Raw genomic sequence first — 18,844 nt, forward strand, 5'->3', positions numbered from 1 at the left:
TTATGCTCAAGAAAATGGAGTTAGAAATATTAGTCCCAACTGCCATATACTGGGGCCTATCAGAGAAAATCAAGAATTCAGTTGCACAAAGGAATAAAGCCTAAAAATCCCGATTTATCTACTAAATGCTAAGGAATAATCGTGCCAAACTAAAGTCAACAACCAGCATTTGCACATGAGTAGTTCTTTCCTCTAAGTGCGCCAAGCACAGATGGAGAACAGAGAAATAGCATCCTCTATGGAGTGATTCGCCTGGTAAGCAAACTGAATTGAGTCAAATGCTGGAGGGAGGCTATAATAAAATCCTTTATCAGCCTTTCAAAACATTTCATAATGATGGACATAAGTGCAACTGGACAATAATGTACTTTTTAGGCACTGGCAAAATAATTGCAGTCTTAAAACATGTAGGGACTACTTCCTGCTGCAATGAAAGATTGAAAATATCTGTAAGAACACAAGACAACTCATCTGCGCGCTCCCTAAGAATTTGCCCAGGGATATTACCCGGGCCTGCCTCTTTCCAAATAATAACTTTCTGGAACATCCTCCAGGCAGAGGTAATGTCAAAACTAAGCATTTGCTCATCAGGATGAGGCACAGCTTTCCTTGCAGGGGTACTATTTGATGTTTCGAATCTTCCAAAAAAATGTGTTCAGCTGATTTAAAAACTCTGTGTTACTGTTACAACACAATGGAACCACCTTATAGCCTTTTGCAACCTTCTGACAAGCAAAGTGGGGAAACCATGTTACTAATTTTAACAATTGCAGTGTCTCACTTAACAAATTGTGGCAAGAAAGTTTGTAAAATGGGGCAAAATTCACTTAATTGTCTTGCTTAGCAAGGGAAATTTTGGGCTCACTTGTGGTTGTAAGTCGGAAACTACCTATAATAGATTTTTTAAAAAAAATATTAAGCAATTAAGAGAGGTACTTCTGATTTTGTTGATTACATCGCTGGTGTGACCTCAAGTTGTATAAGACTGCGAGTGAAAAATTCTGATCTTGAGTATACCAAAGATTCTTGATTTTTTTTTTCCTTTGGCATGTGATATATTAAAGTGCTTTTGAAGGTCTCCTTTTTATATATGAGCTGTTCTTAAGATTATATTTAGGAGTATTCTTTGAGAAACACATAGTATGCACTTTGAATCAAATGAATTATTTAGTACGGGCCTGAGATTATTTTTGTAATAGTTATGTTTTAAGATTTATTTTAAGAATTGAGTATTAAACATGTTCTGTTTGTAATAACTGTAAAAAGTAGACAATCAGTATTCTTTTTTTTTCTTAAAGCTTGCATTTACCAGAGATGGACTCTGTGGTCTTTGGAATGAAATGGTCAAAGATGGAGAAATTGTATACACTGGAATAGAAGTTACCCAAAGTGGTGAAACATCTCCACGAAAAGGTAAATTTTCTTATATTAAACATGGGTAAGCCAAAGCTTAAGGGCCACATACGGCCCTTGAATCTGTTTTTGTGGCCCGTGAATATTCCTCTTACTGGAATAGTAGTAGTAACAACAACAACAACAATAATAATAATAATAAAAATTGCTTAAGTTTATCTTCATTTTAAAGTGAGAGTTACACAATATTTGAAGTAAGCCCTAAAATAAACATAGTCCTGTAACAAATCTTCCCTTCTCAAAGCCAGGATTAAAACAACAACAACAACCTGCACTTATGTGACAGACCTGCCTGCTTTGTATGGTGATTGTGCTCACGAGGGCCCTTGGCTTCCCCCAAATGTAAAGTATAGGTGTAGCACCATTCCCAAGAGGTTGCTCTAACATTTGCATTTATGATATAGATCATGTTTTTGTTTATTAATGAAGCTATTTCCCAATTTATATTGCTGCTTTTAAAATAAGCATAAGGGGTTATCAGAATATAATAGACCTGAATAGAACACAAAGCTTTTTTGTACATAACTGAATGATAAATTTTCTTCATTTCAGCCACATAATAAAGGGCAGTGAAGAGGAGTTATGTTGAAGCTGTTTTAAACAATTCTAAATCAGAGACCCCTTACTATTCTCTACTCACCTTACATGAAAAAATAGTCACAATCTAATTTTACAAAACAGTACTAGTCCCAGTTTTTCTATACTGTTCTCTCTCTAAAATTTCAGATTGGGCAGCCACAAAAATAATTTGACTTTCCATAAATATATGTTGTAATACATGCCCAAAATTAACCATTTCAATTATGATATGTTAATACAGTATCTTGCAGCTCAATTTAGAGATGAGAAAACAAACCATTGACACTAAGCAGCTCTTGACTAAAATGTGCAAAGAAATAAACACTATGTAAAACATAAAAGTTAAATAAATGGGGGAAAGCTAGGTTTAATAAAGTTTTAATGGTAGTTTGTGTGTGAAGTAAACATTGATTTTCAGAACATGGTTAACAATGCAATACAAATTTTTAAGTAGAAGAGTAATGGAGTTGTCAAGTGAAAGAGGCAATGAGGCACCTGCGGCTGTTAAGTTTTTTCTTTTGCCTCTCCTGACTTCCCCATGCAAGGATGATATTAGACTGAATATGAGGACACAGAATAAACTTTTGAATACTTTGACTGACGCTCTTAGATGCAAAAGTAATCGCATTAAAAAAAAAGATTTTCATAGTTGTATTTGTGGTTTCTAAAATTCTATAGATGAAAGCACTGAAGGCCAGACTGGATCAAAGAAAGAAGATCAGAATGACAAAGAGAGGAAAGACGAAGATGATACACCACCACCTACCTATAGAGCTAAATCAATTGTTGAAAGTTGGATTTGGGGAAAACAGCCAGGTAATATCTTTAAAAAAATGGAACTTAAATAAGACAATTCCCCTTCTCCTTTTATTGAAGATGTTCTGCTAATTTAATATATATATATATTTAAATTTGTAGTCTAAGCAGTCAATTTAATATGTATTTTGTTTTAAATAATATAGTAAATACTACAATCGTATAAATTGTTAAATACTTTCCAAGAAATGAATTCTGGCACATTAGTAGAATGAACCTAGAATCTTGGCTGAGACAGGAAACGTGGTCTCTGATTTTAAAGCAGTATTTCTTTTCTATTTTGTGGTATCCACTGGCTTTCAATATTTTTTTGTGGCAATTGTATAGAAAGACCTTGCTAACAAAATTGGTTACTCATTTGGAAGCTGAGCATTTTATTTCCATGATAAATCTGTACAAGCAGAAAAGTATCTCTTGTTTCTGCTGTTGTTACATATTAAACTAGGAATTCACTCAAATGACCAAACTAGTTCCACGGAAACATTGTGAGCTATTACCTTGTAGCCATGAAAGTATCAAATGCTAAGATGATAGCTCGATAGCCACTTGTTTAAGAAATTTGTTAACACAGGTAGTCTTCAGATTACAATGGCAATTCAGATGGAGCTTCCACCACTAAGCAATGCAGTCATAAAGCATGATGCATTGTGATAGCATTGCTTAGTGACAGAAATCATAGCAGTCCTACCATAACATCCAGACCATGCAGATTATTAATTGGGAAAAGGTGGGAGTCCCAATTGAGTTGGCCAATGAGTGCATGGCTGCTATGGGGTGCTGCTGAAGACAGACACTTTGAAGTCCAGATGGGTATGTGGAAGCCACCGGACTGAGTGGTTGGGGTGCTGTGGATAGGCACTCCAAAATGCAGGCTGGTGAAAAAGTGGCAGGAATGACTTCTGACTTCCTGCTAGCTTCCCTATTGACATTACTTGTGGAAAGCTAACATGGAATATCGGAAATCACAATCGTATGATTGCATCTTCTATGACATCATAATCACAAGTAGGCACCAAGTGCCTGGTTTGCGATCACGTGATTGTGAAAGATATAACTTTACAGACTGTTGCAAGTCCCGCTTGTTCATCACCATCATAACTTTGAATGGGCGGTGAATGAGTGGTCATAATTCAAGAAATAACTGTATTATAGCTTAAAAAGATAGTTATGTTTTCTTTAAATGATAGCTTATTTTGTGGATCCAAATCAATCAGGCCTAGAATAGATGAATTAAATGAAAGAGATTTAAATTAGTGTAGTCCCATACCTTTACCTATTTGTATTCTGTTATTACACTTGGTTAAAACAATATAAAAGTTGGCTGTGTGTCTTTTGGCCCAAGTCACCTCACAAGCTTGTCATGTAAAAATGGATTGAAGATAAATATCCATGCGTTTAGTAGAAGAGAATTCAGGAAGGGAAGATGTGATATCTGTGCATAAACATACATATGCATATCAGTGGTGGGTTGCTACTGGTTTGCCCCGGATCGGGTGAACCAGTAGCGGCGTGTTGGAGGCTCTGCCCACCCGCCTGGATGTCTCTGTGCATGCGCAGAAGCTTCTGCACATGCGCAGAAGCGTTGCACCAATGCACGTGCACACTCATGAGCAAACTGGTAGTGGCTGAAACTGAAACCCACTACTAATGCGTATCCCTGGAGTTGTTGAAAAGAACTAACTGTTGCTTGTCTTGAGAGTCTCAAATAGAATTTTGCACAGTGGTGAAATCCAAATTTTTTTACTACTGGTTCTGTGGGCGTGGCTTGGTGGGCGAGGCAGGGGACGGATACTGCAAAATCTCCATTCGCACCCCACTCCAGGGGAAGGATACTGCAAAATCCCCATTCCCTCCCCACTCCTGGGGAAAGATATTGCAAACTCTCCATTCCCACCCCACTCTGGGGCCAGCCAGAGGTTGTATTTGCCCTTTCTCCGAACTACTCAAAATTTCCACTACTGGTTCTCCAAACTGCTCAAAATTTCCGTTACTGGTTCTCCAGAACCTGTCAGAACCTGCTGGATTTCACCCCTGATTTTGCAACATTTTCTCTTCATAGTGACCTCTGTAAATTTATAAAATATTGTCTACACAGCATATGGAGAATCAATACAAATAAAAAATAGTCTGTTCTTAGTAAGTTTAAGCAACATAGGTCTCCTGCACATACCTGAGAGGCAATACTATTACAGAAAACCGGCTTGTAAATGGCTGTGTGCTGCACTATATTACGTTTATTTACATAATATGGTTACTGTCATAAACCAGCTTGCTAGATTCTGTTATGTGGTTAAATTTTACTGGCTGTTTTGAAACATCCCCTTTAATAGCCTTACATCAATGTTTATGTTTAGTAAATCAAATTCAATGAAAATCTTACATACTTCCGGTTTAGTATATGTAGACCTCATCTTACAACCATTTGTTCAGTAACTGTTTAAAGTTACAAAGGGGCTGAATGAGTGGTGGTTAGGGCCAGTCCTCAGAAATCTGACCATCCCACACTCCCGTGGTCATGTCCTTGGCAACCATTTTGCAATTATGATTGATTGTAGCACTCCATAATGATATGATTGCAATTTGCAGTTTTCCTTGCCAGCTTTCCCAGAAAGTCAATGGGGAAGTCAGCAGGAACATTCACAAGTTGCTGGTGTAAGTCTCCCCTATTCGCACACACTTCCCCAGCCTCCCTGTGTTTGGGTTGTGTTAGACATTTGCACACACTTAAGGCAGCCTTCCCTTCTCTCATAGTTTTGTGCAGCCTTGCTCACCCTCTCTGAACCTTACCACAACTCTCTCACACACCCTCATCCATCCTCCCTAAGCATCTCTGCACCTCCTTTGTACTCTCTCCCATCCAATAGCAGTCACTTACCTGCCTGCAAGTCAGCTTGCAAGTTGCCTGGAACGTGCAACTTCCTGCCAACCTCCCCATTGATTTGGTTATGGGAAGCTGGCAAGAAGTTGCTTCACCTAATGATTGTATGGTTTGATTAACAATGACAACTCAGACTGCAGGGATTGCCCTAGCTAAACCATGTACTTGCACTTTATGACAGCGTTACTTAGTGATAGAAATTACAGTCTAATTATGGTTGTAAATTGAAGATTACTTGTTGCTATTTATGTACCTTATCTCTTCATTAAGTTAAGTCATTAATAGGTGTCCTGTGTCAAGTCTGATAGGATTGCAACAGATGCAGTTGCAGATAGAATGGGTGAATCAAAAGCTTTTTTTTGGTAGGAGCTCTCTCCTTTGTAGGAGGAGAGTTGTGCTAGTTTGTGATAGTCGAAAAAACTGAAGGAGTTCGTATCTTTTCAGACTGACAAATGATATTAAAAGGCATAAACTTTCATGAGTTACAGCTCACATCGTCTGATGCAGATGTAGACTGATGTAGGATTTAAACTAAGAAGAGTAGCTAAGGTTCTTTAAAAATCCTGAGCAATTGTTATTTGATCTGCAAAAGGTTTAGCAAAATTTGGTTAATTGTTTGAATTGTGAAAATAAATCTGAGCCAATTGAGGATTTTTTTATAGTTGACTACTGACATTACATAGTAACTTTCAGAATCTGAAATGAACTAATGATTAGTACAAAAATAGGAGAATGTCTTCTTTCTGAAATAGAAATTAAATAAATTCAATAATAACTCTAACAAGAAACCCTTCCCAAAATACTTATTTAACATTCATCCCCGTTAGATTTTTGTTATATTATGAACGATGAACATAGTTCTGTAATTCAAAGCTATATTCAATTCTGATTAGTTTTATACATTTTGCTAAGTGCATTGCTGTTATGTTTGTTATAGATGTCAACGAACTGAAAGACTGCCTTTATGTATTAGTAAAAGAGCAACAGGTTCTAGCCAAGAAGACTGCTACCACAACGCTCTCTGCTCTCAGGCTGAAACAGAGGCTTGCTATATTAGAACGCTACTTTATAGCATTAAATAGAAGCATTCTTCTTGAGAATGTAAAGGTGAAGCGGAAAAGCAGCACTATCCCATTGCCCATGGTGGATAAGAAAAGGTAAACGCTTAATGAAATAAATCCATTCTGTTCTCCTCCACATATCCCAGTTCTATCCTATAATAATATCATTAGGATTTTGTTTCTGTACATAAAGAATTACAGGTAGTTTTTGACTTAAGAGCACGATTGAGCCCCAAATTTCTGTTGTTAAGCAAGGTATTTGTTAAGTGAGTTTTGCCCCATTTTATGATCCGCAGTTGTTAAGTTAGTAACATGGTTGTTAAGTGAATCTGGCTTCCCCATTGATTTTGCTTATCAGAAGATCACAAAAACTGATCACATGACCTTGGGATTCTGCAACTATCATAAATATGAGTCAGTTGCTAAGTGTCTGAATTTTGATGATCCAGGGGGATATTGCCATGGTCGTAAGTGTGAAAAATGGACATAAATCACTTTTTTCAGTGCTGTTGTAACTTCCAACGGTCACTAAATGAACTGTAAAAAGTTCATTTACAGTAAACTGTAAATTGTAAATTGAGGACTACTGTAGCATTTTGTTTTACATGGAAGATGAATTCTTCTAAAGTTAGGTCAGAATGATAATACCAGAAACATCTATTTATTGTTTATATCTTTTGAGGTGGTTGGGTTTGAATCCTGGTTTTAAGATTTTTTGGGGGGGAGGGGGCAAAGTTTGCTTAGGATTTAAGCAAGAGATGATTCCTCAATTTCTCTCTTGTAGCCCTAGATCTGTAAGCAAAGGTGTTGAAGGTCTCGCCCGAGTAGGATCCAGAGCGGCTCTTTCATTTGCCTTTGCATTCCTACGGCGAGCTTGGAGATCAGGTATAAATTACAGGTTGAGTACTGCATAACTGCCCTAAATTTGCAGATAGTTTTGGTGAAAAAAACCCAAATTCTTCAATCACCCGTCTACTACAGCTAAAACACATTGCATTCGTAGGTGAGGATGCAGATCTTTGCAGTGAATTATTACAAGAGTCTCTAGATGCGCTGCGAGCCCTATCAGAAGCATCCCTGTTTGACGAAGGAACAGTATCCTCTGTATGGTTGGAAGTTGTGGAGAGAGCAACTAAATTTCTAAGGTCTGTTGTAACTGGGTAAGTTTTCAAAATACTGTTTGAGCTTGGTCCATGTTTTAATACAAATCGTGTTCTTGAAACATGATTTTGAGCATGACCATCATTTTTCTTCTTCCTCCCTCCCTTCCTCCCTCCCTTCCTCCTCCCTCCCTCCCTTCCTTTTTGGAATAAATTGGAGTAGGCAATTTACTGTTTTTCATATGGGTTGAAGAGTCTAATAAAATCATCCTTACTAGCTAGTGTGGCCTTTGATAAATATTGGAATTATAATTAGAACATTTAAAACAGCCTCACCATTTGTAGAGGCAAAAGGGTCACATTGATAAATTAAAAATAATTATGGGCTGCAAAGTAGCTGTTTGATGGTTAGTGAAGTGGTAGCAGTGTTAGAGCTGACTGTGAGGCATTGGAGATGCTTGGCAGTGTACTTTTCAGAATGATAAATTTGTTCACTTTTTAAAGGCTGTTGTGCAGCCCTGATTTAAAGAGTAATAGTATTCCTGCTCTAAACAACCTGGATTAAATACTTGGATATCATTTTACTGCTTTAAAAATAGCAGCATAAGGAATATGAAGTCTTTGACTCACATTTCTTTTTGTTTTGTTTACATTTATGTCATTAACATATCTATACATCTTTTGTAAATAGATGTAAATTAATGTAAATTAAATGAGGGTCAGCATAATAGTTGTGTTGTTTGGTTTTTTATAAAGAAATTGGAAAAGTAGAACGAATAGTATGACCAAATGGTATTTTGATATTTTAGGGAAAATACTGGATAACAGGATAGTGGAGTACTAAATTCTGTACTGTGTATATGTGGGTGTGTTTGTAAGTAAGTATATTTCTGCTTTTAAATTAGAGACATCCACGGAGCTCCAGGTTTAAAAGGCTCAGGAAGCATTCCACTGCAAGACCAGCACTTAGCACTTGCTATATTACTGGAATTGGCTGTTCAGAGAGGCACACTGAGGTAAATCTTTTAAGAGATCTTTCATTGCAGAATACAGCATCATTTGAATATAATAGTTTCTGGGAACATTTTATTTGTGTGTGTGTGTGAAGGGAAGTGCATGGAAAAAAGCGAGAGAAATGGAAGTGACAAGATTTATTCCTCCATGCCTTCAATTTAGTCTCAGTTCTTTTTTCAGCCAAATGTTGTCTGCTGTGATACTATTGCTTCAACTCTGGGATAGTGGAACGAGAGAAACAGATAATGAACGGTCAGCACAGGGAACCAGTGCCCCACTCCTTCCTTTGTTGCAGAGATTTCAGAATATAATTTGTAACAAAGAGATGAACAATACAGAAGAAGAAATTCAGGTTTGTGTTTCAGTGCTTCTATTTAGATTACAAGCGTGCTTTTGTACATTCATGTAACTGTATGCATGCATGTATGTATGTATGTATGTATGTATGTATGTATGTATGTATGTATTTACTTACTTATAAAAAGTATAGAACCGGCTTCTTGCTAATAACCTCATAAATATAGAAATACAATAATACATTTAAAAAAAAAACATACTGTAACCAAAAAAACTATCACATAGTCAAAATCCCATACATGCCAGACTCAATTAACAACCTGGTTCTATGGAAAAAGTCAAGTTTTCTGGAAGACTAACATCTGGATCATAACGGGGATATGTTCCATTGGGCAAATACCATGACTGAGAAGTACAGTTATTTTGCTGATAATAATTATACTTCAAATTTATAGTTGTGGGACCTATTTTAAATTGCATTTTCTGTATATCTGTAATATCCCTGAATTATTTTTAATTTCTGAATGCAGTAGAAATGAAATGCAGGGAAATGAAAGTTGAAATAATTCTGTAATTATTGTTGTAATACGAAAACTGGCATTATTGTGTACATCGCTGTTAGTTCTGATGATCAGTTCTGTGTACTAAATCCATGATCTGCCCAATAAGTAAGCTGTCATTTGGATATTTTTGGTAAAATATTGTATAAATCTTGTTAATTACATGTGGATCTGTCATAAAATCTATAACTCCCTATAATGTCTCTTCTTGTTAAAAATGTTTTAGCTCTTTAATATGTGGCTTTAAACAGGTATTACCTAAGATAATGGATTTAAATGTTATTGTGTTTATTTTAGATGTTGGCTTATCCACTAAGTCCAAATGAAAACTTCCTAAGATACCTAATATTGCCACAGGACAATGAGCTAGCAATTGATTTAAGGCAAACAGCAGTTGTGGTTATGGCTCACCTGGATCGCCTAGCCACTCCCTGCATGCCCCCACAGTGCAGCTCTCCAACATCTCATAAGGTAATGTACAGCAAATTGGATAAATTAAACTGGGGATATGTTAAAGCTTATGTAAGAGGCTTTATCTGTAATAGATTTTTAAACTTTGCCCTACTGCCTCTGTGCCATGCCATAATTTGCCATGCCATAAATTGCCATGGTATATCTCAGCTTCAAGAGCAGTTATGTTCTGTCCCCGCTTCCCTACACAGGCAAACACACAGCCAGGCACGCCTGCCAAGGTTTTATTATGCAATCAGACTAGAATCCCTTGCAGATAAGAGTTTTGGCAGTAAACTGCGAAATGCCTGCCAAGTCAGTTTTCACTCACAGTAAGTGAGAGTGAGTTTATCCTCAGTCCAGTCCAGTAGCAAAAAAGTAATCCACGAAGCAAGAGTTAGCCAAGGTCCAATCCAAATATGTACAAGCCAGATTTCAGATAACGAGATGTGACTTTCAGGTTTTTAACTTTGACCATCACAAAGCCTGAAGAGCAATCACACCCACTTTTATTCCTTGTGGGGTGTGGCTCAGTGACTCAGTTCAATCTCTGGCCCTCACACACCTCTTTCGTTGCTGCGCACGCTTCTCCCTCTGTCACTGCCTGGGATCAAGCCAGGATTCATCATCCTTGCTCCCTATCTGTTGTTGTTCCGATATGCTTTCCTCCTGGCATATCCCAGGCTGTTCCTCTTGGCCTTCAGATGAAACCTGAGGCATTGCCAGAGAGGAGGGTCCTGAAGAGGGAGACCTTGTCAGTTCCTCCCCATCACCTTCTGAGTCCTCTTCCTCTGTTAGGACAGGCTCGGGAGTCGGGGTCACAATAAGTTAATCATGCAGTCTTATGGATTCTGAATTCCTTGTTTGATGTGGACTAGGGTCCTTTGACTTTTGGTAGATTTTGTAATTGCTAGATTATAGAAGAACTGTCTGATCTTTTAGATCCTTCTCACAAAGATTAAATCAAATTAACAAAGTCCAGATACTGTCACTTATTCAAGTTTATCTAACTATCTTTCTGAAGTCTATTTAGTTGCAAATCTCAACCGAAGTGGTAACATGGTTGAGATTAGAATCATTTATGCAAGATACTAATTATCCTAATTTAAGAGTAATTGTTGATATTTTCTCAAATGATGAATTTCCTTCTAGGCTTCTTTGCAGGAGTTTATAGCATGGGGATTAATTGGATGGAAATACTATTCTAATGTCAGTTGTCCAATTCAATGTGAAGGACTTGCCAGTCTTGGAGTTACACAGATTGCTTGCGCAGAGAAGCGTTTTCTGATCTTGTCCAAAAATGGGCGTGTTTATATACAAGCCTACAGTAATGACACATTGGTAGGTGGTTTTTATTTACTTTCTAGCTTCCTTTTGCAACAAAAGGTAACATCCTTACTGTACAAATTTGAAGCTTGTAATTGAGAAACTGCTCATTTTTCTCCGCTTTAAAATATACTTGACATCCTGTAACCCATTAGACCATACTTTTAGAGATATTTCTTTTCTAAAGGGAGAAACAGAATGACCATTGGGGAAGAGGGCCACAGAAAAACAGTGGAAGTGCCAATTTCCTTACTGCCTTCCCCATTGATTTTGATTATGGGAAGCTGGTAGGGAGTGTCAGAAATAACTCCTTCTCCTGCTTCACTGACCCATGGAACTGTCTTTCAATTTGTTGGGGGGTTGGGGAAACAAAGGGAACTGTCAACTATGAGGAAAACAGAACTTCTACTCCCCATCCTATCATGTCCTCAAGGTCCTTTCCATTCAGGGAGGAAGAGAGCTCATGTGCTGACTTCTGTGCTCCTCAGCCAGCCTTACCTTGCCAGCAAGTGTCCATATTGCTCCCTTGTCTTCCCTCACTGCCTACAATGGTTAAGAGTTTTCAAATTTCAGCCTCAATTCCAAATTGGCCAATCACCGTTTATTTGTCAGACCTTGCCCCCAGCCAGTTGGGTGCAGAGGGAGGTAGAAAGAAGGTGCAGATACAACCCTCCCATCTTCCCTTGCATCATACAACCTATGGTTTCTGGGAAGTATAGTTGGAAGGCACAGTGATGCTGTAGCAGCCACGACTTTCTAAATTTCGTTCCGATCTGAGTGATGGATCCTGACAAGTTAGCCTATTTGAGTTACCTCGGTTCAATAACTGTTTCCACCTCCCTCTAGCCCCTACGCCCAATTGGCTGGCTTTAATTTCACCCAATTGTTAGAAACAAACATACATGAGAGTTTCAGCAGTACAGTATATAGATATCTGTACTGAGATCTTTTTACTGTTTCCATTCATGTGTTAATGGACTATTGTCTTCTTCAATAATTCAAGCAAACTCAAGTAAATTTAAAGCAATCCTTTTTTTTTTTTTAAAAAAAAAAGCTTCCATGGTGTTTCAGTTCTGCTTTAGAATATTGAAAAGATTAGACCCTGAAATGAAGGATGACCTCACCCAGTGGTTTTGTTGAAAAGAAAATAGAAATGGAAAAAAGTCCTTCTTTTAAAGCCTTTGTAACATATAAATCAGGATATGTGATAATATTTCTATGTTGAATATAGTTTGAATCTTATACGTAGTTTGAGTGAAAAACATAGTCAATTAGTTATTGAAAAGTTTTGAGATTATTCTATAATTTTTTTTCTGTAAGGGTTCTTACTTTACTTTTTCTGCTGTTCTGCAATACAGAGTTTTTATTTGTGTGTGTTTATTTCTAGGCACCACAACTTGTACAGAGTCTTGCTTCTAGAAATATTGTTAAAATTGCAGCACACTCAGATGGACATCACTATCTGGCTTTAGCTGCAACTGGAGAAGTTTTCTCTTGGGGTTGTGGAGATGGTGGACGACTGGGCCATGGAGATACTGTGTATGTATTTTAGATAGCTTGTGATAAGAGTCTTGACTGTAAAATGCTTTCTTCCCACTTATGTTTATTGAAATTAGAACTAGTAAAAATAATGGAAACAAGGATTATTAGGTTAAAAAATAAGCTGAAATTATCTGTTACAAACTGGCATGATGTATAGATGACATTAGACATAATCGTGGGTGCCTTTAAGAGCTTGCTGCTCTTGCTTTTTAGAGGGTGACTTTTGACAGATACACACGCACACAAACATACATTCTTGAGAAAAGAAGGAAGAAGGGAGGGATGAAGGAAGGATATTATTTGTGGCGGAAATTAAATTTCCACACTTGTTTTCATTGGTTTCAGCTGGAATTGATAAACTTGGCAAGTAGGAGAAGCTAGCAGCATCCATGATTTTTGTCTGGATTTGTATTTATTTGAGGTCAATCTTTCTTTTTAAAGGGATTGTTTTCTCCAAGTTAATATATTTTGTTCCTGTTTCAATAGTGAATATAGTGTTAGCAATGATGGATGGGAAACTTTTTGCTTCTCTTTTTATTTTTATTTTTATTTTTAGTATACTAAATTAGCAGTTGCATTTCTGCTTTGTAATTCTGATGGATATTGATCTGTATTAGGATCAGATGAGGCAAAAGCTTGGAAAGCAGTAAGCCAAATTGTGTCGTTATAAATGTGAATGTAAGAAGAGATGATTCTTCTAAGTTTCCAACAAAATAAATAAAATGTTGGAGCATGTGTTAGAAATTTTCCCAATATTAAGAATATATATATATTTTAAATTTGATTTATATGCCACCCTTCTCCGGAGACTCAGGGTCGCTTACAATGCGCTAAGCAATTGATTTATGCAGAACATTAACATATTTTGGTGTACTCAACTACAATCATTCTGATTATAACTAAGACTGCAACATTTGCATCTACCCATCTTGCTATAAATTTCTGCAACCAGACAGTTGAATAGTATGGGAAATCTGTCTTACACAGCAGTGAAATCTTTGCTTGATAAATATAGCATCATAGATTTGATAAATATAGCATCATAGATTTGGACAGGTCCATTTAGACAATCGGGCAACTCCTTGTTCAATGCAAGAATGCAAACCATGTATTTTACAAGTGTCTATGTGGCTATTGCTTGAAACTGTCCAATGCTAGGAAGCCAACATTTTTGTTGAATAGCTTGTTTTTCTAATAATAGACTGCATAGTATAGGTTGTCTATTTTGATTTGTTTATAGTTATTGCAGTGTACATGGAATCTGTTGCCATTTTATAATATGTGTTCTATTAATTCTCATAGTTGTGCTGTCACTGTGTTTTTGTATTTACCAGATGAGCTCTTATTTTTGAACTCTAAGACTTACCGTAGCTTGCCAAGTTCTTATCTCTAAGCTAATTGCGCATGTCTACATTCTTTCACTTTCTTCTCTCTTCTTTGTTCTCTGGCCAGGAGAGGTCTGGCTGGGGAAAACTTTGCCAAGATGTAACTAATTAGCTAGTGAGATGTTTTATTTTTTTTATAACAAATAAATGAGTTTTTCTTAGAAAATATATCTTCGGGTTTATTTTCTTAAAGTATACTTCAAGAGAAAGCCTTGATCCACATTCTCTAATCAAGGTGCAATTATCCCAAAGCAGAATGGGATTAATTAGCACCCTGACATGTGCTTTCCTGTTCCACTCCCTTCTTCTAGGCCTTTAGAAGAACCAAAAATGATTTCTGCTCTCTCTGGGAAGCAGGCTGGAAAACATGTTATACATATTGCATGTGGAGGTACCTACAGTGCTGCAATAACAGCTGATGGAGAATTGTACACGTGGGGCCGAGGAAACTATGGCAGACTAGGTCATGGTATGTTTCTGATATTTTCTTTAAAGCAGGAGGTAGCAGCCTTTTTAGTTTCATTGGGTTCCCATAATGGTATGTGGGAATGACCTTAGATGACAGAAGGAAAAGCCACAGACTTAGACAACCATCGCTCAGAAGGCATCTCAGAAATGGAAGGGACATGATAAGTGCCTCGAAGGGACTCTCTGTAGATTTTCTGGAAAGTAAAAGTAAAGGAGGGGAGGAATACTTTCAGACTTGAGGTAACAGTAAAAGTAGTGTTAGTACCATGGTTTGTGCTTCTTGTCTGGACTACCTCAAAGGGCTGAACAATTCCCTCTGTTTTTGCCTCTTCTTGTCTTTCTTTCTGGTGGAGTTGGAGATAATGCTGGTGGAGTTGGAGATAATGTTGCACTGTGGCAGGTGGAGGCATTTTTTTCATTTTTTAGATGGGTGGATTTAACAAGTGGAATAGATATATGTGTAGACATTATCAATTTATTCCTCCCACCCCTTAACATCACTGAAAGTGAATAGTTTTGCTGTCAAATACAAGTTTTGTGATGGGGCTATTAAAATGGCCTCTGGGATCTCCAGAGCCTCTTTAACAAGAGCGAGCAAGATTATAGATGCTGGGGGCTGCACTTAATGTGTTTGGGGACAAGGATAGCTGTAACTGTCACCATTAAGCAAAATAAATCTGTTTATTGTGAAGTGATTTTTTTAATGGATTGGAACTACTATAGAGCTCTCATCATTGTCTTCTGCGTTTCATTGCTTAAAAGGGAAATCCCTACACTGATTCAAGCCATTACAATCAGAGAGGGCCTGGCAACCCCCATTTTTTACTCCTACTATGAATCTTGAGGTTCTCTCACTTTTTTTTTTATTCGGAAGGCTCCAGTGAAGACCAGACAATCCCAGTTTTGGTTACTGGCCTGAAAGGATTGAAAGTGATTGATGTAGCCTGTGGGAGTAGTGATGCCCAGACTCTTGCTGTAACAGAAAATGGTGAGTAGCACAATCTGCAACATTATTGAAATCATGAGACTGGGAAACCATTTTTTTGTCTTTCCTGCTTTTGATTAGTTTTATGTCTTGGTTTGAATGCTGTATTTATTTGTTGTAAAATAGTTTTATTCTTATTAAAATACTTATAGATTTCTTTTGGTCAAGGGTGCTTTGAGTACTGTAGGAACTTAAATAGTAAAATATGATCAAAGAATTACAAGTATTAATATAATAGCAACTCCTTAAGAATTAAACCATGATTTAGCTGTTAAAAATTAGCAAATGATGATTTCAATAGAAATGTATTTTCTTTTCTTAAAAGTATAGCAATGAATTGATGTAGGTTTCAAAATGGAAGGGGGAGATTACATAAATATTTGAATGCTGCACAGAAAAGAATATTTCTCTCATTTCTACCAAGCTGAAGATTTTTGGTAGTGGGACATAAAATGATATAAAACAGGGGTGTCAAACTCAAGGCCTGCGATGAGGCCGAATCCTTAATATTATTATGCTACCCTTACTGAGATCTGTTTTTCTAGGTCAAGTATGGTCTTGGGGAGATGGAGATTATGGGAAATTGGGAAGAGGTGGCAGTGATGGCTGCAAAACTCCCAAGCTGATTGAAAAACTTCAAGACTTGGATGTTGTTAAAGTACGCTGTGGGAGCCAGTTCTCACTTGCTCTAACAAAAGATGGACAGGTGTACTCATGGGGAAAGGGAGACAATCAGAGACTTGGGCATGGAACGGAAGAACACGTTCGTTATCCCAAATTGCTGGAAGGCTTGCAAGGTGAGTGAAGAGGAAATTGCTTGATATGTTAATCTAGAAATTGATAATCCCCAGAAATAGTTAACTTAATGCCTATCCTAGGTGACATCCAAGCAACATTTTTCAGTGTATGGAAAAATTCTTAGTGATCAAGAGTCAAGATCAAGAGTCAACTTAAAAGGTGAAACTAATATATGAGATAGACTCATTACATGCAAAGCGAGATAGTTCAAGCCTTGATTTGTCATAATTTTGATGATTATGACTTACAGTTCATGAAAACCCCAAATTCACAATCTCAGAAAATTAGAATATTGTGAAAAGATTCAATATTCTAGGCTCAAAGTGTCCCACTCTAATCAGCTAAGTAAGCCATAACACCTGCAAAGGGTTCCTGAGCCTTAAATGGTCTCTCAGTCTGGTTCAGTAGGAATCACAATTATGGGGAAGACTGCTGACCTGACAGTTGTGCAGAAAACCATCATCTACACCCTCCATAAGGAGGGAAAGCCTCAAAAGGTAATTGCAAAAGAAGTTGGATGTTCCCAAAGTGCTGTATCAAAGCAGATTAATAGACAGTTATGTGGAAGAGAAAAATGTGGAAGAAAAAGGTGCACAAGCAGCAGGGATGACCGCAGCCTGGAGAGGATTGTCAGGAAAAGGCCACTCAAAAGTGTTGGGGATTTTCACAAGGAGTGGACTGAGGCTGGAGTCAGTGCATCAAGAGCCACCACACACAGACGGATCCTGGACATGGGCTTCAAATGTCCTATTCGTCTTGTCAAGCCGCTCCTGAACAGCAAACAACGTCAGAAGCGTCTTACCTGGGCTAAAGAAAAAAAGAACTGGTCTGTTGCTCAGTGGTCCAAAGTCCTCTTTTCTGATGAGAGGAAGTTTTGCATCTTATTTGGAAACCAAGGATCCATAGTCTGGAGGAAGAATGGAGAGGCACACACTGCAAGATGCTTGAAGTCCAGTGTGAAGTTTCCACAGTCTGTATTGATTTGGGGAGTCATGTCATCTGCTGGTTTTGGTCCACTGTGCTTCATTAAGTCCAGGGTCAACGCAGCCATCTACCAGGAGATTTTGGAGCACTTCATGCTTCCTTCCGCAGACGAGCTTTATGAGGATGCTGACTTCATTTTCCAGCAGGACTTGGCACCTGCCCACACTGCCAAAAGTACCAAAACCTGGTTCAATGACCACGGGATTACTGTGCTTGATTGACCATAAACTCGCCTGACCTGAATCCCATAGAGAATCTATGGGGCATTGCCAAGAGAAAGATGAGAGACATGAGACCGAACAATGCAGAAGAGCTGAAGGTCGCTATTGAAGCATCCTGGTCTTCCATTACACCTCAGCAGTGCCACAGGCTGATAGCATCCATGCCACGCCGCATTGAGACAGTAATTGATGCAAAAGGGGCCCAAACCAAGTACTGAGTACATATGCATGCTTATACTTTTCAGAGGTCCGATATTGTTCTATGTACAATCCTTGTTTTATTGATTTCATGTAATATTCTAATTTTCTGAGATTGTGAATTCGGGTTTTCATGAGCTGTAAGCCATAATCATCAAAATTATGACAAATCAAGGCTTGAACTATCTCGCTTTGCATGTAATGAGTCTATCTCATATATTAGTTTCACCTTTTAAGTTGCATTACTGAAATAAATGAACTTTTGCACGATATTCTAATTTTTCGAGTTTCACCTGTAGATATTAATTTCAAAAAGGAGAAGCCTAGTAGCCATTGTTCCTAATGGAATAATACCGAAATAATGTATAACTAATGTATAACTAAAATGATTTCAAGGTCAGGTTTAAAGTATTTTATTTTAATTTGTCTTTCAGGTTATAATGAGAGTGATTATTGTCATAATTTTTGTTTCATCATTTTGCCTGCAGGGAAAAAAGTTATAGATATAGTAGCTGGCTCTACTCACTGTTTAGCCCTCACAGAAGATAGTGAAGTCTATAGCTGGGGAAGCAATGATCAGTGCCAGCATTTTGACACTTTGAGGATTACTAAACCAGAGCCAACTGCTCTTCCAGGATTGGACTCAAAGCACATTGTTGGTATTGCCTGCGGACCAGCCCAGGTAAGTTTTCCTTTACGGCAGCAGTCCCCAACCTTTGTGGTTGGTGGCCCGGCTAGAGGGGGCAGATAGGAGAACTGGCCCATGCGA

At 37.7% G+C, this 18,844-nt stretch overlaps 1 protein-coding gene across 8 annotated transcripts in view; it reads left to right on the top strand.

The window, feature by feature from the left end:
- HERC2 (HECT and RLD domain containing E3 ubiquitin protein ligase 2) overlaps positions 1-18,844 on the top strand; it is a 112,223-nt gene that overhangs the window by 11,218 nt on the left and 82,161 nt on the right. For 5 of the 8 annotated variants that reach the window (XM_034431378.3, XM_034431379.3, XM_034431383.3 and 2 more), the window contains exons 3-16: positions 1,299-1,413; positions 2,671-2,808; positions 6,624-6,843; positions 7,532-7,632; positions 7,751-7,907; positions 8,753-8,863; positions 9,042-9,213; positions 10,016-10,189; positions 11,321-11,509; positions 12,882-13,033; positions 14,733-14,890; positions 15,764-15,877; positions 16,420-16,671; positions 18,564-18,757. In XM_034431378.3, coding sequence (XP_034287269.2) covers positions 1,299-1,413; positions 2,671-2,808; positions 6,624-6,843; positions 7,532-7,632; positions 7,751-7,907; positions 8,753-8,863; positions 9,042-9,213; positions 10,016-10,189; positions 11,321-11,509; positions 12,882-13,033; positions 14,733-14,890; positions 15,764-15,877; positions 16,420-16,671; positions 18,564-18,757 — 2,247 coding nt within the window. The remainder of the gene's footprint in view (positions 1-1,298; positions 1,414-2,670; positions 2,809-6,623; positions 6,844-7,531; positions 7,633-7,750; positions 7,908-8,752; positions 8,864-9,041; positions 9,214-10,015; positions 10,190-11,320; positions 11,510-12,881; positions 13,034-14,732; positions 14,891-15,763; positions 15,878-16,419; positions 16,672-18,563; positions 18,758-18,844) is intronic. The other 3 variants (XM_087895327.1, XM_087895326.1, XM_034431381.3) reach the window with 1 other exon arrangement.

The sequence above is a fragment of the Pantherophis guttatus genome, chromosome 5 (assembly GCF_059756535.1).
Source record: "Pantherophis guttatus breed Tessera chromosome 5, ASM5975653v1, whole genome shotgun sequence".
NCBI lineage: Eukaryota > Metazoa > Chordata > Lepidosauria > Squamata > Colubridae > Pantherophis > Pantherophis guttatus.